This window comes from Melospiza melodia, chromosome 23 (genome assembly GCF_035770615.1).
Source record: "Melospiza melodia melodia isolate bMelMel2 chromosome 23, bMelMel2.pri, whole genome shotgun sequence".
NCBI lineage: Eukaryota > Metazoa > Chordata > Aves > Passeriformes > Passerellidae > Melospiza > Melospiza melodia.
Window position 1 is genome coordinate 9183550 of NC_086216.1, and position 20942 is coordinate 9204491.

The window sequence follows — 20942 nt, forward strand, 5'->3', positions numbered from 1 at the left end:
CCCGCAGCATCAACTGCAGGGTTGAGGAGGGTTGGTTTCATTTTGGGGGGGATCCTTGCTCTGATCTGCGGGGTCGCAGGGTTGAGGAGAGGTGGTTTCATTTTGGGGGGTCCCTGCTCTTATCTACAGGGCCGAACACGCAGCGGGGACCCCGCAGCACCAACCGCAGGGTTGAGGAGAGGTGGTTTCATTTTGGGGGGTCCCTGCTCTGATCTACGGGGCCGGACATGCAGCATCAACCGCAGGGTTCAGGAGGGTTGGTTTCATTTTGCGGGGGTCCCTGCTCTGATCTGCGGGATTGCAGGGTTCAGCAGGGTTGGTTTCATTTTGGGGGGTCCCTGCTCTGATCTGCGGGGCCGGACACGCAGCGGGAGCCCCGCAGCACCAACCGCAGGGTTGAGGAGGGGTGGTTTAATTTTGGGGGGTCCCTGCTCTGATCTGCGGGGTCGCAGGGTTCAGCAGGGTTGGTTTCATTTCGGGGGGTCCCTGCTCTGATCTGCGGGATTGCAGGGTTCAGCAGGGTTGGTTTCATTTTGGGGGGTCCCTGCTTTGATCTACGAGGCCGGACACGCAGCGGGGCCCCCGCAGCATCCCCGGCGCTGAGCCTGCGGCCGCGCTCCCGCCGTGGGAATGCGGTGTCGGGGGAAGACCCCCGGGGGCCGGGGGTGTCAGCGGGGACCCCTCGCCACCCCCGCGGCCCGGGGCGGTGCTGCCCGGGGGGGCGCGGGCCGTGCATCCCCCTCCGCGCCCCGCGCCCGCCCCGCGCCTTGGCAGCGCCGGGGGCGCCGGAACCGGCGGCCAAAGAAGGGAGCGGAGGCGGGGCCGGATCCAGGCCTTGTATGGCGCTTCCCCTCGGCCGCCCGCCCGCCGCCGCCCCGCGCTCCCCCCGCTCCCCTCCCGCCGCCGCCGCCGCCGCCGCCGCGCTCCCCCCGGGCCGCGCCGGGCCACGGGCGGGGGATGCGCTGGGCAGGGGGCGGCGGGAGGGGGCGAGGCGGGGTGAGAGAGCGAGAGAGAGGGGGGGGAAAACAAGGAGAGCGTCCTGCCAAGGATGGGGTTGAAGAGGGTGCGAGGGAGGCGGGCTCTGTGCGGGATTTGGGGGGTCTAATAAGGGTGGGGGGCTCTGCACAGCGTGGGGGTCCCGTGCAAGGTGTGGGGGCTCTACAAAGGGTGGGGGGTCTGCACAGGATGGGGGTTCTGCACAGGAACAGCGTAGGGGGAATTTCTAGTGGAAAGGGGGATCGGGGGATGGAGGCTCGAGGTTGCAGTGCCGGGGGGGCTGCAGTGAACGAGCGGCCCTGGATGTGGGGGGCGCCCTGAAGTGGATGTGGGGGGCCCTGAAGTGAATGCGGGGCGCTCTGAAGTGAATGGCGACCCTGCAGTCGGTGGAACACACACAGGCCCCTCCTGCCCCCGCGGTCACAAACAGCCCGAGCCGGGGCTCGCTGCCCCCCGGCCACCCCCGGAACGCTCCCCCCGCCCCTCCAGAGCCCCCCGTGCCCCGCGGCCCCGCGGCCATTGCCCGGTCCCCTCCCGTAGCCCGGATTTCACTCCCATGGCAAAGCCGGCCCTGCAGGAATTGGGTAAGTGGAGCTATTGCAACACAGCATTTTTCCATACATTTGCTATATAACTCGGAGGGTTTTAAAGATAGCATCAGTTGGCACACTTAGCACGAAACCACCTAATTACTGACGCCTTGGAAGTGCCAAACTTTTAAAGGGGGGAGGTGAGGTTAAAATCACAGGCGACCAACAAGTGTTACCTGTTTTTAAAGTATTCCAAGCTCTGTTCTCCACGGGACTCGGGACATGGGGAGGGGGCGGCTCGGGGCAGAGCCACCCCCTCTGTCACCTCTGTCACCACTGCCACCACACCGAGGGGCTGGAGCCTTCTGCAGCCCCCCCACTCTGACCCTCTTCTTCCCACCAAACTCCACTGCCTGGCGCTGTGGCTTTCCCTGCGCAGCTCCCATCCCGTTCCTGTGCCAGCCCGGGCTGCGGGATGGGGTTTGCGGCCGGTCCTGGCCTCCACCGGAGGAAAAACGCCTCCCGGTAAGAGGCTGGCTGCGAGCAGCGCCGGGGGCGGCCGCAGGGTCAGGCTGGGCGGGGGCGCCCCCGCTGCTTCCCGGGGGGACGATCCGGGCTGGAAGCGCTGGAGCCGCCGCCGCCCGCCCTGCGAACGGGGACGGCCCCGCTCGGCGCGGGGGATGCAGCGCAGACAGGGAGACCCCGGCCCGGTGCGCTGTGCCCCGTGCAGGGTGCCCCGTGCAGAGTGCGGGATGCCTGCTGCACGCCCGGTACCCCGGGCTCGGTGACAAGCGCAGGATGCCCGGTGCCCTGCACAGGGTTTCCTGGTGCCCACTGCCCGGTGCAGGCAGCCCGGTACCCCGTGCAGCATGCCCGGCGCTCGCTGCAGCACGCCCGGTACCCCTCATCCGGTGCGGCACGCCCAGGTCCCGGTCCCCACTGCCCGGTGCAGGATGCCCGGTACCGGGCACCCCTTCCCCGATGCCAGCATGCCTGCTGCCCGATCCCCTTTGCCCGGCATCCGGTGCCCCGTCCCCGTTGCCCCGTTGCCGCTTCCCCCAGGCCGGTATCCGGTGCCCGGCTCCCCTTGGCCGGTGCAGGGTGCCCGGTTGCCCCGGTGCGCTCCCCTGTCCCCCGTCCCCGCGCTCGCCGGCCCCGCTTCCTGCTCTCCCCAACGTTCCATTGTGCGGAGCTTCCATTGTGACGTCTCGGCCTCGGCTCGGCTTTGTCTGTCCATATATGGGCAGCTACGTCACGGAGCGCTCCCGCATAAAGGCCCCGCGGAGTCCCCGGCGGAGCAGTCGGGCGGCAGAGAAGGAACCGGCGAGCGGAGCGGGGCCGAGCGCGGGGGAAGCGGGGCCGGGAGCCGGCGAGAGGGAGCGAGAGATTGAGAGAGAGCGAGAGAGGAGGGGTTAAATCCTCCCCCCCCCCACCACCACCACCACCACCACCCCCCCAGCTTCTACAACCACATCTGCCAGCCAGATCGCCCCCTCCCCCTCGAGGAAACACCACCAAGGGACCCACGGAGGACCGCGCCCCCCCCGCGCCCCCTCCTCCGCGGCCACCCCCAGCCCCCCCCCCGCCTCCTCCTCCTCCTCCCCCCCGCCGCCCCCGCCCCAACTTTTCTTCTTGCATGATTTCCCTCGCACGGATTTGCCACTCGGATGTTGTTTCCTCGGGAGCCGAGCTCGGAGCCACGTTGAACCAGCCTTTTCCTCCAGTGCTATGACAGGCAAACTACTGGAGAAGCTGCCGGGGACCATGAACACTTTGATGAACCAATTGCCTGACAATCTGTACCCAGAGGAGATCCCCAACTCTTTGAATATCTTCTCCAGCACCAGCGACTCGGTGGCTCACTACAACCAGATGGCTGCAGGTAAAGCGGGAGGGGAGGAAAATGGGGAAAAGGCAGGAGCAGGGGGGGAGCCGGTGGGGCGAGGAGGAGGATGCTGTGGGTAGGGTGTCATGGAGCCTCGGAGGGAAGGGAAGAGCTGGGGCTGGGGAGCGTCCCCCCCCCCCGCACCCACCCACCCCTTTCCCTTTCCTCGCCGTGTCTCCGCGCGATCGCTGCAGGGCTCCGCCGAGCGCTGCCGCCGCCGAGCCGCCGCCGCAGGTACGGGGACGGCGGCCGCGCTCCGTGGGGAGGAGAAGCCCGGCTGGAGAAGCCGGAGGGCCGAGGGGAGCAGGGGAAGGCCGGGCACCCCCGAGTCGCGCAGGGGCCGCCCGCCCGCGCCGGGATCCGCGCGGGTGCGGAGGCGCCGCGGACGCGCGTGGCCGTGGCAGCCGCCCCCCCACAGCCCGCAGCGGCGGCGGCGGCGGCAGCGTGGGCTCCCCGGGACGCGGCGCCGACTTTCCCGGAGCGCGGGGCCGGGGAAAGCGGGGCGGGGGGGAGCGGGAGAGAGGGAGGGTCGGATCTGGGGGGCACAGGTGAGCGCCGAGGGCGGCGGGGGCGGGTGCTCCCCGCGTGTCCCCGCTCCCACGCGGAGCCCTGCCAGGCTAAACCCCCCCTCCCCATCCCCATCCCCATCCCCGTGTTTCTCCTCGCCGGGGCTCGGCGCAGGGAAGGCGGCGAGTTGGTAACGGCGTCGGCGGCCGCAGCCCCGGCTCCGCGGAGTGCCCAGCGCTGCCGGGGCTGGACGGGGAGGAAGCCTACCTGTAGCCGCAGGTACCTCCTTCCTCCGGCGGCGCGGCGGTGGGGTGTCCCCCCCACACACCCACCCACCCACCCACCCACCCGGGGCAGCTCCTCGCGGGGGCGGCGCGGGCGGCCCCGCATCGTCGGGACCCCCGGCAGGCAGCGCCGCATATGCGGGGTGGAAGCGGCGAGGGGAAGGGGGGAGCGAGGCGAGGGGGGAACTGGCGCATCCCCGCTGCCCGGAGCATCCCCCGGAGCATCTCCCGGTGCATCCCCGGGCCCTCCCGGCTTACCGTGCCCCGCTTCTCTCGCACTTTGCAGATAATGTTATGGACATTGGCTTAGCGAACGAAAAGGCCGGTCAGGAATTGTCCTCCTACTCGGGCACTTTTCAACCCGCCCCGGGCAACAAGACTGTCACCTACCTGGGGAAATTCGCTTTTGACTCGCCCTCCAACTGGTGCCAGGACAACATCATCAGCCTGATGAGCGCCGGCATCCTGGGGGTGCCGCCGTCCTCGGGCGCGCTCACCAGCACGCAGAGCTCGGCGGGCAGCATGGGGCCGCCGCAGGGCGAGGTGGACCAGATGTACCCCGCGCTGCCGCCCTACTCCTCCTGCAGTGACCTCTACCCAGAGCCCGTCTCCTTCCACGACCCCCAGAGCAACCCCGGCCTCACCTACTCCCCCCAGGATTACCAGGCGGCCAAGCCCGCCTTGGACAGCAACCTCTTCCCCATGATCCCAGACTATAACCTCTACCACCACCCCAACGACATGGGCACCATCACGGAGCACAAACCCTTCCAGAGCTTGGACCCCATCCGCGTCAACCCGCCCCCCATCACCCCGCTGGAGACCATCAAGGCCTTCAAGGACAAGCAGATCCACCCGGGTTTTGGGGGGCTGCCGCAGCCGCCGCTCACGCTCAAGCCCATCCGACCCCGCAAGTATCCCAACCGGCCCAGCAAGACGCCGCTGCACGAGCGGCCCCACGCCTGCCCGGCCGAGGGCTGCGACCGCCGCTTCTCCCGCTCCGACGAGCTCACCCGTCACCTCCGCATCCACACGGGCCACAAGCCCTTCCAGTGCCGCATCTGCATGCGGAGCTTCAGCCGCAGCGACCACCTCACCACCCACATCCGCACCCACACCGGCGAGAAGCCCTTCGCCTGCGAGTTCTGCGGCCGCAAGTTCGCCCGCTCCGACGAGCGCAAGCGGCACGCCAAGATCCACCTCAAGCAGAAGGAGAAGAAGGCCGAGAAGGGCTCGGGGGTGCAGCCCCCCGCCGCGCCCCCCGCCGCCACCGCCACCACCTCGCCGCCCGTCGCCCTCGCCCCCGCCGTCACCACGTGCGCTTGAGGGATTGTGGGGGGCGGCGCGGTGGCACCCCTTCTCCTCCCCTTGCCCTCGGCACCGCTCCGGGGGGAACCCCACGGTGTTCAGGATACCGGGCTTGCGCCGCGACGGGTCCGCTCTGCCCGCACCCGGATTGAGCGGGTCCAGGCTGCCCGCACCTGGATCCTGCCTGCACTTGGATCGATGGGACCCGCACCGCCCGCACCCGGATTGCCCGGACTCTGCGCTGCCCGCGCTGGGATTGCTCGCAGCACCCGGATCCCGGCTGCCTGCTCCTGCACCTTCCACATCCCGGCTGCTTCCACCTGCCCTGCCCGGGCCCGGGCCGCCAGCACTGCCCGGATCCCGGCCGCCTGCTCCCGCACCTCCCGGATCCCGCCCGGGGCCGGGCCGTCCGCACCCTCCTGGCCCGGCTCTCCCGGCTCCTGGATTACTCGCACCGCCCGGATCCCGGCTGGATTGCCCCATCCCGGCCCTCACCCGGCACCTCCCGGCTCGGGGCTGCCCGGGCGGCCGATCCCGGGGATGCTCCCGGCTGACCCGGATCCCGGGGCTCGGTCCAGGGGGCTGCTCCAGGATCTGCCCCCACCCCGGTCCCGTCCTGCCCGGCTGCCCCGGGGCTGCGCGCTCCAGGATCCGTGAGGGGATGGATGGATGGATGGATGGATGGATGGATGGATGGATGGATGGATGGATGGATGGATGGATGGATGGATGGATGGATGGATGGATTGATAAAGGATGGATGGATGGATGGATGGATGGATGGATGGATGGATGGATGGATGGATAAAGGATGGATTGATAAAGGATGCATGCATGGATGGATGGATGGATGGATGGATGGATGGATGGATGGATAAAGGATGGATGGATGGATTGATAAAGGATGGATGGATGGATGGATGGATGGATGGATGGATGGATGGATGGACGGATGGAGCTCATCTGGCTCCTCTCCTCGCTGGGCCTGGAGCTCCCGCTGCCCTCCCCAGCCCCGTGTCCCCCCCGTGTCCCCAAGCACCGGCTCCCCGTGCTGGAGGTAAGAGGGCTCAGCCCCCCAAGCCAGGCTGGGGGGGCGGGGGGCGGCTCTGCGGGTCCCCCCAACTCTGGGGAGCGATGTCCCGGCAGCAGCTTTTGGGTTCGTTTTCTTATTTTTGGTTTCTTTTCCTTTTTATTATTATTTTTTTTTTCTTTGTTTTCAGCAGAAGGGAAATTCTTTACAGAAATACAGGGAAAAAAAAAAAAGCACCCCAGTATTTTGCTGAATACTTTTTATAATGTGAGATATTTTTATTTTATTTTATTTGGTCACTTTAAAACAACCACCCAACTATGGAGGAGAAAAATCAATTAGTCCTCTATTTTATTATTATTATTTTTTTCTTTCTCCTTCTGGTATGTGCATGTCATTGCATGACTGCTCTGATTTTTTTCTTCTTTTGTTTTAATAAAACTGTGCTCAGACATTTAAGCTAAACTAAGCAAAAATAATAATGACTTAAAAAGAAAAAAAAATCTTTGTTGCCAAAAGGTCGTGCTATCCAGGTTTGATGTCTGCATGTGAAAAAAAAAACACAAAAAAACACATTAAAAACGTACAAAAAATAAAGAGAAGAGGAAGAATGCAGTCTAATTTATGTGAACTGAAAGGAACAAAAAAAAAAAACAAAAAAAAAAACAAACCACAATCAGGTTTAACCACACAAACCTAAGGGAATGATATTTTTTGAAAGACTTTTGTATAAAGTTGAGTACTTAGAGAAAAAAAAATCATACCAGATGTAATATATTTTGTGGATGTTTTTATTTCTTGGATTTATAGTACCTTATACTAAGGTTAAAAAAAAATTATGCTTGATATTGTGAAAAGGTGATAATTTTCACACACATTTCATTTGCTCATTTGTCATGTTGTAATGCAAATATGATAGTTAATGCATACAGCATTTTTAAGGGAAAAAATCAGAAATATTGAACTGATGTATTGTTGTACCATTTGCACTGTGAGCAAATGCTAATGCAGTAAATATATTGTGTTTGCTGACAATCAAAATCTGTAGTAAATATCTTTATTTGCTTAAATTGATCTATATTGGTTTGGAAAGTAAAAAAACAAGGTTTTAATGTGTAAGGGGAGTGTAAAAAGGGCTGAAATGTGCAGGGAAGTGGGTGCTGTTTCTCTTTACGGGCGACTTTGAAACCTGTCTGTACAGAATTTTTTCTCCTAGTGCTGTATTTCCTTAAATATTATTTTTTATATGATTTTTTTAAAAAACAGTAACCCACTTTTTTTTCTCAGTCCCCCTCCCTCTGCTTCGGTTCTATCCACAGGACGGCACAGCGAGACCCCGCTGGGTGACCCCGACGGCGACCGGCTCCGTCCTCGCGTCCCGTCCTTCCCGGGATGGGGGCACCAGATTGGGATGGGGGAACCCCACTGGGATGGGGGAACCCAACTGGGACTGGGGGAACCCCACCCGGGATGGGGGAACCCAATTGGGACTGGGGGAACCCCACCAGGATTGGGGGAACCCCACCAGGATGGTGGAACCCCACCGGGATGAGGGAACCCAAACAGGATGGGGGGAACCCAACCAGGATGGGGGCACCCAACCAGGATGGGGGTCACCTGACTGGGATGGGGAGAACCCCACTGGGATGGGGGAACCCCACCAGGATGGGGGAACCCCACCGGAATGGGGGAACCCAATTGGGACTGGGGGAACCCCACCAGGATTGGGGGAACCTAACTGGGATGGGGGGCACCCCTCCAGGATGGTGGAATCCCACTGGGACTGGGGGAACCCAATCTTGATGGGGGGCACCCAACCAGGATGGTGGAACCCCACCAGGATGGGAGCACCTAACTGGGATGGAGGCACCCCACCAGGATTGGGGGAACCCCACCAGGATGGGGAGAACCCAACCAGGATGGGGGCACCCAACCAGGACGGTGGAACTCCACCCGGATTGGGGGAACCCTTCCAGGATGAGGGCACCCCTCCAGGATGGGGGGACCTAACTGGGATGGGGGCACCCCACTGGGATGGGGGGAACCCAACCAGGATGGGGGAACCCCTCCGGGATGGGGAGAACCCAACCAGGATGGGGGCACCCGACCAGGATAGGGGCACCCCATTGAGACAGGGGAACCCCATTGGGATGGGGGCGCCCAACCTGGATGGGGGGCACCAGACTGGGATGGGGGCACCCCACCAGGATAGGGGCACCCCACTGGGATGGGGGAACCCGACCAGGATGGGGGAACCCAACCTGGATGGGGGAACCCAACCTGGATGGGGGTCATCTGATTGGTATGGGTGCACCCACCTAGGATTGGGGCACCCGATCATCATGGGGGCACCCAACCAGCATGTGGGGCACCCACCTGGCATGAGGACACCCAACCAGCACGGGGCCACCCACCCTCTCCCCAAAAATCCGCCGTGTCCTTGCTTTGCCCTTGACCCCTCATCCTGTTTCCCCCCGCTCGTGCCGCCGCCGCCCTGACCCCGTCACCATTTTGCCGGGATAACTTTGGGCCTCCAAAGAGGATCCAAAGAGGATCCAAAGAGGATCGCGCCGCTTCAGCCGGTAATGCCCCCGCGCCCTCCGCCGCCAAATCGCCCCGGGGACAGCGCCTGCAGGGGATTTTTTTTTCCCAGCCTGGATCGCTGGGGATAAAAATAAATCGCTGGGTTTCAGCGCTGGCGCTCGCACGGGCACGAGGAACGAGTGGGAGAAGGAGTTTGGAGGCGCTCGCATGTTTGGAGTGGTGGAGCGCGGTGGCTGGATCCTTCCCCAGGTTTGGGATGGAGCCGGAATTTCGGAGTTGGGGTCGTGCTGGAGGATCCCAGACGGGGTCTGGGGGTCCCTTGGTGCTTTGCGTGACCGGTTGAGTGTCCCACAAGTGTCCCCTTCCCAGGGCCTTGCTGGCAGGGCTGGTGGCAGGCAGTGGCACCGTGGTCTTCCCCGGTGTTCCCAGGGTATGAAAGCGTTGGCATTGTTGTCAGATTTCCTGATTTTGATTTGGATCTGCAGCTAGGCCTGGAATGGTTGCTGCTCTGGCCATTCCAGGGCGGCTCTGCCCATTGCAGGGGGTTTGTTGAGCTCCCTGGCTTGGAAATCTTTAATTCTGGGGACAATCCAGGCTCTGAAGGTGACTCAGGGCACAGCTGGCCCAGACAGGGATGGCATCTCGTGCTGTTGAGGACTTGGCGTTGGTGCTGCACCAGATCTCTGTGCTGATTCTTGGAGTGTTTGGTGGCCACGTGAGGCTGGACTGGGATGAGCTGGGATTGTCCTCCCCTGTGTGCTCTGGAGGTCCTGCAGCCAGCAGGGGCTGCGGGACGGCTTGGGAGCCATCGGTGTCCCCGTGGTGTCCCCACGTGTGGCTCAAGGGGGCAGGACCCAGAGCTGCCACACACAGGGAGAGCCACCACGGCCCCCAGCATCACCTGAGGGTGCTGTGCTGGTGCTGGTGCTGCTGGAGGTGCCCATCTGCCCATCTCCACCGGTGGCTCATGCTGGAAAACGCTGGAGAGACCCTGGGAACGGGCACAGCAGAGGAGCTGCCCCGGTGAGGAGCCACCCAACGTTCCACCAACGCTTTGGGCTCTTTCTGAGGGCGAGGAGCAGGGCAGGAGCCCAGCAGGCCCTGGGGACCCTCTGTGGCAGCCAGGCCTGGGCAGGACACCCCCTGGCACGGAGCAGGAAGGTGAGGAGCACCCTTGGGTGGCAAAGCGCGGGGAGTGCGTGCAGCACCTTGCACGAAAAATGTTGGTTGCTACGGAAACACGGCACTTTCCATCCCCGTTCTGGGCTATCTGTGTTCTGGGGAGGAGGGAAGGGCTTCCAGTCACGTACCAGCTCCACACAACTTGCTGCCTTCGCCTCTCAACGGGAGCAGCGGGGTCCTGAGGAGGCCACCAACACCTCGCTCCTCCCCGCTGAGGGTCCTCGGGGCTCTGCAGGACGTGGATGGATCCAAGAGCTCTCCACGGGATGGGATTTGCTGCTCAGGAGGAGCACCAAGAGCTGGGACCCCGTCCCTGGGTCAGGAGTGAAGAGGACCCACAGCCAGAAGCTCCGGGATTGCAGCTGGAGTACAGATGTTGGTGGGATCCTTCCCTGATCTTCTCACCTCTGGCCCAGCAGGAGACAGCACCCACAGAAGGCCTGGATGGTTCTGGATCACCTCTGACCTCATCTCCCGCCCCGTGGGACCGTGTGGATCCATGCCCATCCCCTCTGGAGGACAGGCCACACTCATCCTCCCCCTGGGACAGGGGGACAAACAGCAGAGCCTCCACAGAAGGTGCTCCCCGTGGCCACCAGGACGTCAGAGCCAGGCTTGTCCCATCCTGGTGACACTGAGGGGCACCACGGTGGGGACAGGCCCAGGAGCAACAACCTGGCCCAGCAGGCAGCAAAACCCTCCTGTCCCAGCCTTCCTCTTCCTCTTCCTCATCACTTGGATGGGATGCGGGACCCTCACGGCTGCCTCCCCTCGGGGTTTGCTCTGACACCCACCAGCACCCCAAAACCCATCCCTTCCCCTCAGCCCCCCTGCCAACGTCCCCTCTGCACCCACCCTGGCACAAAACGGGACAATGGTGGCGGTTGCCACCCTGGCACGGTGCCCCCCCCGCCCGGATCTGCCCCCTCCCTGCTCCTTTTGGGCTAATCCCTGTCCTCAGCGGTGTCGGTAACACCTTCCCAGTTTAGCATCATCCTGCCTGCCTGTAATTACCGTGCTGTTTACCTCCACCTGCTAATTGATAAAGCCAGCCCTGGCGCCCGGCCCGGGGCCGCCGCCCCGTGCGCTGGCATGTGGCTGCTGTCACCGGCCCGGTGGCACCGGGGCTGTCCCCACGCCAGGATGGCACCCCGACCTCGGGGGGCTCTGCTGCATCCCGGGCTCACGGATGGATGGGGCTGATGGGTCAGTGCTGAGGGCACGGTGGGTTTGTGGTCACCAAAAGGACTTTGCTGTCCCTCCCACCCCTGTCCAGCCTCCTCAAGATGGATTTGGGGGGGGTTTCTGCCCAAAGTTGGGGGGCTCCTGCTCTTCCAGTTGGATTTGCCTGACTGGGGCAGTTCTGCTCCTCCCCGTGCCCTCACCCACCCCAGGGAATAACCCTGGGCACCCCCTGCCCATCCCCTTCCCTGTGCCCTCGCCCACCCCAGGGAATGCTCCTGGGCACCCTCTCCGTGCCCTCATCCAGCTCAGGATGCTGCCAGGCAGTTCCTGACCCTCGCCCACCCCAGGAATGCTCCTGGGCATCCCCTCCCTGTGCCACTGCCCACTCCGGGCTGTTCCTGGGCATTCCAGGCTCCTGCCCTCACCCACTTCTGGGTTGTTCCTGGGCATTCCCTCCCTGTGCCCTCACCCACCCTGGGCTGGATCCAGGCAATTCCTTCTTGCCCACCATCAAATTCCTTCTCCTTGCCCACCTTGGGGTTGACCCATTAAATTCTTTCTCCTCGCCCGTCCTGGGGTTGATCCTGGCAATTCCTTCTTGCCCATCATTAAATTCCTTCCTGTTGCCCACCTGGAGTTGATCCAGGCAATTCCTTCTCCTTGCCCACCCCAGGGATGATCCAGACAATTCCATCTTGCCCATCCCGGACTGATCCAGGCAATTCCTTCTCCTTGCTCACCCTGGGGTTGATCCATGAAATTCCTTCTTTTCCACCCCAGGGGTGATCCACAAAATTCCTTCTCTTTGCCCACCCTGGGGTTGATCCAGGCAATTCCATCTTGCCCATCCCGGACTGATCCAAGCCATTCCTTCTTGCCCATTTTGGAGCTGATCCATGAAATTCTTCCTCCTTGCCCATCCCAGACTGATCCAGGCCATTCCTTCTTGCCCATTTTGGGGCTGATCCATGAAATTCCTTCCCCTTGCCCATCCCGGACTGATCCAGGCCATTCCTTCTTGCCCATTTTGGGGCTGATCCATGAAATTCCTTCCCCTTGCCCATCCCGGACTGATCCAGGCCATTCCTTCTTGCCCATTTTGGGGCTGATCCATGAAATTCCTCCTCCTTGCCCATCCCAGGGCTGATCCAGGCAGTTCCTTCTCCCGGCCTACCCCAAGGACTCTCCACAGCTCCCAGCCGTTTATCTCCACCCCTCCCGCCCCATTTGCAGCCCTTTTCACCGAAACCGGGCGAATTTCGGGATTTTCTCCCGGCGCGCCTTCCCCGTGACGTCACGCCCCCTCCCGCCATGTGACGTCACGCCCCCGCCGCGTGGCGTCACCGCAGCGCGCGGCCCCGGCGGGTGAGCGCTGGCGGAAGGGGCGGGGCTAAAACCGGCGGCACTTCCGGGAGCGGCGCGGGGCGGAGGGGGAACATGAGCTGGTGAGTGCGGGGGGAGCCCGGGGCACCGGAACGGGACCGGGAGTGGGGCAGGGCGGGGGAACGGGAGCGCCGGGAGCGGCTCCGGGAGGAGGAACCGGGACCAGCGGGACCGGGAGTGGGGCAGGGCGGGGGAACGGGAGCGGCTCCGGGAGGAGGAACCGGGACCAGCGGGACCGGGAGCAGGGCAGGGCAGGGGGAACGGGAGCGGCTCCGGGAGGAGGAACCGGGACCAGCGGGACCGGGAGTGGGGCAGGGCAGGGGGAACGGGAGCGGCTCCGGGAGGAGGAACCGGGACCAGCGGGACCGGGAGCAGGGCAGGGCAGGGGGAACGGGAGCGGCTCCGGGAGGAGGAACCGGGACCAGCGGGACCGGGAGTGGGGCAGGGCGGGGGAACGGGAGCGCCGCACCGGGACTGGGTCAGGACGGAGGAACCGGGAGCGGTGCTGGGGGAACGGGAGCGCCGGGACCGGGGCAGGGCGGAGGAACCAGGACATGGAGTGGGGCAGGGCGGGGGAACGGGAGAGCCGAGACTGGGTCCGGGCGGAGGAACTGGAACCGGCGCCGGGGCAGGGCGGGGAAACCGGAACCGCTGGCACCGGCCCGCCCGGTCCCGGCTCCTCACCTTGGGCGCTGCGGGTGAGGAGGAGCCGGGAACGGGCCCGGAGCGGCCCCGGTGCTGAGCGGCCTTGGCCCGGTGGGAGCTCCGGTGCAGGCCCTGGAGTGGAGCCGGTGCTGCCGGGGATGTCCCGGTGCAGGCCCTGGAGCAGAGCCGGTGCTGGTCAGGTTTGTCCCAGTGCTGGCCCTGGAGCGGAGCCGGTGCTGGTCAGGTTTGTCCCGGTGCTGGCCCTGGAGCGGAGCCGGTGCTGGTCAGGTTTGTCCCCGTGCTGGCCCTGGTGGGGTGCCCAGTGCTGGCCAAGTTTTCCCCAGTCCTGGCTGAGTTTGCCCCAGTCCTGGCCAGGTTTGTTCTGGTGGGCTCCCAGTCCTGGCCAGGCTTGTCCCTGCTGTCACCCCCACAGGTGTCAGGTGTGCACCCCTCACCCCCCTCACCTGTGCCCCCACAGCCCCCCTGGCCCTTCCCACCGTTCCCCCTCCTGCCTGTCCCTGCCCAGGAGCTGCTGCAGGTGCATGGAGGGTCCCCAATGTCCCCGTTGCCTCTTCAACTCCATGAAAGTAAAAGTTTTTTCCTTTAAAACAAGAGGAAAGAAGAATTCCTGTCTGTTTGAATCAAGCTGATGAGGGCTCAGTATGGACACACTGGTGCTTATTTAATTGAATTGTATTAGAACTCGATAATATTAGAAATTAATAATATTAGAAATCAATCTGGACTGCTGTGTGTGATTTCTCATGCTGGGTAGTTCTGGAGATCCAGGGCTGTTGTGGGAGGCAAAGGATGGGATGGATCAAGAGCTCAGAGGGCTTTTCCTTGCCTGGCAGGTTGAGTTCCATGGTGACAATGGAAAATTTTTTGGGTTGGGAGCTGTGGAAGTTGTGGTTTGGAAATGTACTGCAAGAATGTAATGAGGCACACACAGGTATGATTAAAACCTGGCATTTGGGCTAAAAATACACATTTATCCACTGGAATGGCTCTGGACTCGTCTCAGAACAGGAACAGTTATGGACAGCGTTGGCTAACGAGGTTTTGGAGCCAACTTTTCCCAGGGAATCTGAGGGAAGGGACTCTGGAAGGGACCCTCTGGTCCAGGAGGGGCTTCAGAGGCAAAATGTGAGGAATAAATCATCCCTTGCGTGATTCCTCATGTGTTGGATGAGGAATAATTTGGGTGCAGGGTATCCACACTTCCACTTTCCTGTGTCCATCCCTCCCCAGGGACTATCCCTTGTCACCACAACACACGTGGCTTTTCCTGGGATCCCTTTCTTAGGGAAATTGGGTATTTTCACCTCTTTCTGGGGAGGAATCTGAGGTTGTTGCCTGCCAGGTTTTGGCTTCCTTTTTCTACCTCTGTTGAGGTCAGGATTGAGATGATAATTTAGACTCAGATGTTTATTTTTTATTATCAGTTACAGTCTCACAGCAGTGAGTTTTGTAGCCTTTCATTAACAAGGCACAAAATGGTTAACTATCTCTTGGTACAAGGTCTTTTAAGGCTAAACTATCCAATTAAGAAATTACACCTAAATTATTTCCACTTTTAACCCAATAACTGATCACTTGAAGTCTGCACTGCGGACTTTTCTGTTCAGTTACAAAATACCACCCAAACCCATGAAGAAGAAGGTAAAGAAGAACAACCTGCCTCAGCCTGAAATCATCCATCTTGCTCCATATTTATTCCTATATTCTAAAACCCCAAACTCTTAAGTTTTCCACCCTGTGATATCACACACTTCTGACCAACTCCACACCTGTAATCCCAGAGTTATCAGTCAATTTCGGAAGCCTTTTCCACAGCTTCAGGTCTAATGTAGTGCTCTCCTGAGAGTCAGAGTCTGTCTGTACAGAAAGTCTGAAATTCTCAGCATCCAGAACTCCAACAGTTGCCTGGTGAGCAGAGGTTTGGAATGTAGTTATATTGCAAATAGTTATATAGTTATATTCCAGATAGATCTATAGTTATATTCCAGATAGATCTATAGTTATATTCCAGATAATTATATAGTTATATTTCAATATAGCTATATTCCAGATAGTTATATAGTTATATTCCAGATAGTTATATAGTTATATTCCACTATAGTTATATTCCAGATAGTTATATTCCAATATAGTTATATCCTAAATAATTATATAGTTATATCCCACCATAGTTATATTCCAGATAGTTATATAGTTATATTCCAATATAGTTATATCCTAAATAATTATATAGTTATATTCCACTATAGTTATATTCCACTATAGTTATATTCCAGATAGTTATATAGTTATATTCCAAATAGTCATATTCCAGATAGTTAACCATTTTGTGCCTTGTTAATGAAAGACCACAAAAGCCTTCTCCACAGCCTCAGGTCAAGCACAGTGCTCTCCTGGGAGTCACAGTCTGTGTGTACAGAAAGTCTGACATTCTCAGCATCCAGAACTCCAAGAGCTGCCCAGCGAGCGGGGGGAACTCCGGGGGAATTCTGAGTCTCTTTCTTCTCTGGCTGCGTCACCCTCTGGAGCGCGGCTGACGCACGAGGGGCTCGGAGCCCGCGGGGTTCCAGCGTGGCTGCACAATTGTCCTCAGTCAGGCCTTGGGTGTGTGCCCTCAGTGCAGCCTTGGGTGTGTGCCCTCAGTGCAGCCATGGGTGTGTGTGTGCCCTCAGTGCAGCCATGGGTGTGTGTGTGCCCTCAGTGCAGCCATGGGTGTGTGCCCTCAGTCCCTCCCTGTGTGTGTGTGCCCTCAGTCCCTCCCTGTGTGTGTGTGCCCTCAGTGCAGCCATGGGTGTGTGCCCTCAGTCCAGCTCTGTGTGTGTGTGTGCCCTCAGTGCAGCCATGGGTGTGTGTGTGCCCTCAGTCCAGCCTTGGGTGTGTGCCCTCAGTCCCTCTGTGTCTGTGTGTGTGTGCCCTCAGTCCAGCCCTGTGTGTGTGTGTGTGTGTGTGTGTGTGTGCCCTCAGTCCAACTCTGTGTGTGTGTGTGTGTGCCCTCAGTATGGCCCTGTGTGTGTGTCTGTGTGTGTGTGTGCCCTCAGTCCAGCCCTGTGTGTGTGTGTGTGTGTGCCCTCAGTATGGCCCTGTGTGTGTGTGTGCCCTCAGTCCAGCCCTGTGTGTGTGTGTGTGTGTGTGTGTGCCCTCAGTATGGCCCTGTGTGTGTGTGTGCCCTCAGTCCAGCCCTGTGTGTGTGTGTGTGCCCTCAGTATGGCCCTGTGTGTGTGTGTGTCTGTGTGCCCTCAGTCCTGCCCTGTGTGTGTGTCTGTGTGCCTTCAGTATGGCCCTGTGTGTGTGTGTGTGCCCTCAGTCCATCCCTGAGTGTGTGCCCTCAGTATGGCCCTGTGTGTGTGTGTGCCCTCAGTATGGCCCTGTGTGTGTGTGTGCCCTCAGTATGGCCCTGTGTGTGTGTGTGCCCTCAGTCCATCCCTGAGTGTGTGTGTGCCCTCAGTCCTGCCCTGTGTGTGTGTGTGCCCTCAGTCCCTCCCTGTGTGTGTGTGTGTGTGCCCTCAGTGAAACCGTGTGTGTGTGTGTGTGTGTGTGTGTGTGTGTGTGTGCCCTCAGTCCCGCCGCTCCCTCCCGGAGCTGCCCTCAGTCCAGCTGCCCCTTCCCGGGTCTGCCCTCCCACAACTGCCCTCAGTCCAGCTGCCCCTTCCCGGGTCTGCCCTCCCGGCCGCTTCCTCTCGAGCCTGCCCTCCCACAACTGCCCTCAGTGCAGCCGCTCCCTCCCGGGCTGCCCTCCCGGTTGCTCTGTCCCGGGGCTCCCTCCCGGCCTCAATCGGGCCATTCACGGCTGCAGGGCCCGCCGTGGTGTCCATGACGTCCGTGGCAGCGCTGACACACGTGGGGTCGTGCCCCACTGCTGAAATGTCACAGTTCCGGCCCTGGCATCGCTCCGGGGAGGGAGAGCTTTGTTCCAGCCCTGGATGCTTTGGGAAGTGTTGGATCATGCATACATACATTATGTGAACTTTCTGTCAAGCTTTAAAAATGCTCTACAAGTTCATTTCCTTCAGGGAAGAAGGGACTTTGCTCAGCTTCCATGTGCGTCTCTCTCTGGCGTTGGGCACCATTAGTCCTGGGTTGATCCCTCTTTTTCCAGGGTTTAGATGCTGTAGCTGAGGAAGAGGATGGAGCTTTGTCCTCAGCTTTGTCTTGCAGAGCAAACTGCCACCATTTGGGCTCCTGGGCACTCATATCCTTAATTTTTTTGTAAGGGGAATCCCCAGAGATTTGAGGACTGTTGGCAGGTTGGTGCTTTGAGTGGGGTGGAGTTAATCCTGGGCCATCACTCCTTCCTTGTGAGTTCTCTGTGCTGCATGAGGGCTGGGAATGCTTCCAGGAACACAGGGAATGCTCCCTAGAATAAGAGGACTGCTCCCTGGAACATGGGGATCACTCCCAGGAACACAGGGAATGTTCCCAGGAACATGGGGAGCACTCCTGGAACACAGGGAACCCTCCCTAGAACACAGGGATCACTCCAGAGGGCTCCGGCTGGTGACAAAGCCTGGATGAAACCCCCAAATTCCCAATTTCTGCACCCAGGCAGAAAAGCTCTGCTTTTCTAGCCTTGCATGGACAGCTGGGATGTTTTTGGAATCTCAGCTGAGCTCCATGGCTTCCTTTGGGCTTTAGATTGGGGCATCTTCATCCCCCTCTTCCTCCTGTGCAACCCAGTGATTCCCTTGGCCATCCCTCCTTCCAAAAATAAAAGAGTGGAGTGCTGGATTTTACTGTCCTGAGTGCTCCATTTTTTTATTTATAAAGTGTTTTTTAAGGTTCCCGAGACTGCATCAAACCAAACCTCAAAACCAGACTCCCAAACATCCCCTGCTCCTATTTCCCACTCCCCCCAGGTGAATTCCCACAGGAAAAGGGGGTCTTTGTCTCTCCCAGAGGATGGGAGGCTGGATGGGTTTGCACAGCCTCAAAAGTGGGGTTGTTGGTTCTTCCTGGTGTTTTCCCTGTTATGGATTTGCACGTTGTTGGTTATTTCTGGTGTTTTCAGTGTTAGGGATTTGCAGAGGTTGTTGGTTATTCCCAATGTTTTCCCTATCATGGATTTGCAAAGGTTGTTGGTTATTCCTGGTGTTTTCTGTTTTATGGATTTGCACAGGTTGTTGGTTATTCCCAGTGTTTTCCACGTTATGGATTTGGCCAGGTTGTTGGTTATTCCTGGTGATTTCTGTTATGGATTTGCAAAGGTTGTTGGTTATTCCTGGTGATTTCTGTTATGGATTTGCACAGGTTGTTGATTTTTCCTGGTGTTTTCCATGTTACTGATTTTTGCTCAGGTTGTTGGTTATTCCTGGTGTTTTCCATGTTGCAGATTTGCACAGGTTGTTGGTTATTCCTGGTGTTTTCCATGTTGCAGATTTGCTCAGGTTGTTGGTTATTCCTGGTGTTTTCCATGTTGCAGATTTGCTCAGGTTGTTGGTTATTCCTGGTGTTTTCTGTGTTAAGGATTTGCACGAGTTGTTGGTTATTCCCAATGTTTACTATGCTATGGATTTGCACAGGTTGTTGGTTATTCCTGGTGATTTCTGTTATGGATTGCACAGGTTGTTGGTTATTCCTGGTGTTTTCCATGCTATGGATTTGCACAGGTTGTTGATTTTTCCTAGTGTTTTCCATGTTACAGATTTTTGCTCAGGCTGTTGGTTATTCCTGGTGTTTTCCATGTTGCAGATTTGCTCAGGTTGTTGGTTATTCCTGGTGTTTTCTGTGTTAAGGATTTGCACAAGTTGTTGGTTATTCCCAATGTTTTCTATGCTATGGATTTGCACAGGTTGTTGGTTATTCCTGGTGTTTTCCACGTTATGGATTTGCACAGGTTATTCCTGTTGATTTCTCTTAAGGATTTGCACATGTTGTTGGTTATTCCCGGTATTTTCCCTGTTTTGGAGCTGTGTCCACGCTGGGCAGGTGCAAACCCAGCCCCAGGCTCTGTTTTCCTCCCTCTGAATCAATATTGATGTTTTTTGGAGCCCGTTGTGGCCCGTGGCACCGCTCCCCCTTCCCTGCAGGTTTCAGTGATACTGGGATCAGGAGATGAGCATGGATAAAATTACCTGGGATGAAGCAAGTGGATACCAGAGCAGTGAGCGAGGCTCCCAAACACCTCCCTGTTACCTGTGCAAGGTGCTTTGCACATCCCAAAGTTTTTATCATGGTGAAACTGGAGCGCCAGCCGGGCATTTCCCGGGGTGGAGCAGCTGGGAAGAGCTACCTGCCACCCTCCCCTGCCACCATCACAGGCCTCAGAGTGCTTATTCCTTAATTGTTCATTTTTCCACCTGTTTTGTCCAGGTAGCTCCAAGCCAATGCTCTGGTTGAGCCACAACCGTGTTTCACAACCGTGCTTAAAATGGATATTTTTGTAGCATAGTCAGGGCCTAAAACAGCCCTGCAAAATTCTGCTCGCCCACGCGCCTGGCGTGAGTAATTTTCTTTTGATGGGTGAGTAAAATATCATTATTTTTTTCATGCTCCTCTTGGAATGGGTGGGAGAGAGGATTCTGACATTATTTTTGATTTGCTTAACACTGACACCGCGCCTGGCTCCGTGCAGGATGCGGAGGGACCCGTTCCCAGGAGCTCATCCCTCCGCTGCCAAACTTCAGCAAGGTGCCTTGTTTTCCCTGGCCTGACCTAAAATCCAGAAAATCGATGTTTACACCTCTTTTTTTGCCTCTTTTTACACCTCTCTTTCCCTTCTCCCCCGCTGCAGCGGCTCGCCCTGACATCCCTGCGTGCCTTAAACCTCCAAGTTCCCAAGGATGGGGCTGAAATCCAAAATCCAGGTGGGAGCACTCACCTGCTTCATTCCCGAGGGATCCCATCCCCACATCCTCCTCTCTCTCCCCACCCTGTGACCTCCCCTCTCATCTCCTCGAGGAGAGCACCCAAACGGGGATTTGGCGCAGAGTCTCCCTCGACAGAAGCTGTTTGTGATCCGTTGGAATAATTTTTTTTTTCCTTTTTTTTCTCTTTTTTTTTTTGCCTCGGCGCTGTGTTTGGAGCGGTTGCCATGAGTTCCCGGGAGGGGGGGAGCGGGGTGGGACGGTGCCTGCGGTTTCCATGGACACGCCTGGAGCACACAGCGAGGAGGAGGAATCCGGGAGATTCACGCCTAACCTGAGCCTGCCCTCCTGCCTGCCTCACCTGGGCACGGCTGCCATCCCCTCCTGCCCGGGAATCTGGGTGCTTTTAGGCAGCCCCATCTAGGTTTCCAGGATTTTGGGCGGGCAGTGTTGCCTCTCCTCGTGCAGGCTGGCACGAGAAATGCTGCTCAGGAAAGGTCTCTCAGCTTGCTTTGAACTTCCTGTGATGGAAAAGTCCTCCACTAACACCTCAGTCCCTCAGGGGAGCTTCACCCAAGCGGAGAGGGAGGAGAAGCTCAACCAAGTTCACTCTGTAGCAAAGTGGGAAAGTGAAGATTCACA

The 20942-nt window shown here is 59.0% G+C and overlaps 2 protein-coding genes across 4 annotated transcripts in view; both read left to right on the forward strand.

Annotated features, from left to right (window-relative positions):
* The first annotated feature begins 3119 nt into the window (after positions 1-3119).
* Positions 3120-7581, forward strand: EGR3 (early growth response 3). Of its 2 annotated transcripts, none has more exons than XM_063175332.1 (2): positions 3120-3408; positions 4489-7581. In XM_063175332.1, the coding sequence occupies exons 1-2, from the start codon at positions 3255-3257 to the stop codon at positions 5526-5528; spliced, it is 1194 nt and encodes a 397-aa protein (XP_063031402.1). In that variant the 5' UTR covers positions 3120-3254; the 3' UTR covers positions 5529-7581. The 2 variants fall into 2 exon arrangements, with proteins under 2 accessions (XP_063031402.1, XP_063031403.1); XM_063175333.1 differs by lacking the exon at positions 3120-3408 and adding an exon at positions 4063-4197.
* A 150-nt stretch (positions 7582-7731) lies between these two features.
* BIN3 (bridging integrator 3) overlaps positions 7732-20942 on the forward strand; it is a 61094-nt gene continuing 47883 nt past the window's right edge. The window contains exons 1-4 of one of the 2 annotated variants that reach the window (XR_010030414.1): positions 7732-12896; positions 19807-19956; positions 20069-20124; positions 20228-20449. Coding sequence is in view for 1 of the 2 variants with exons in the window: in XM_063175334.1 (XP_063031404.1) it covers positions 12889-12896 (8 nt within the window). In the remaining variant the exon portion in view is untranslated. Of the gene's footprint in view, positions 12897-19806; positions 19957-20068; positions 20125-20227; positions 20450-20942 lie in introns of those variants that run through there. The other variant, XM_063175334.1, reaches the window with a different exon arrangement.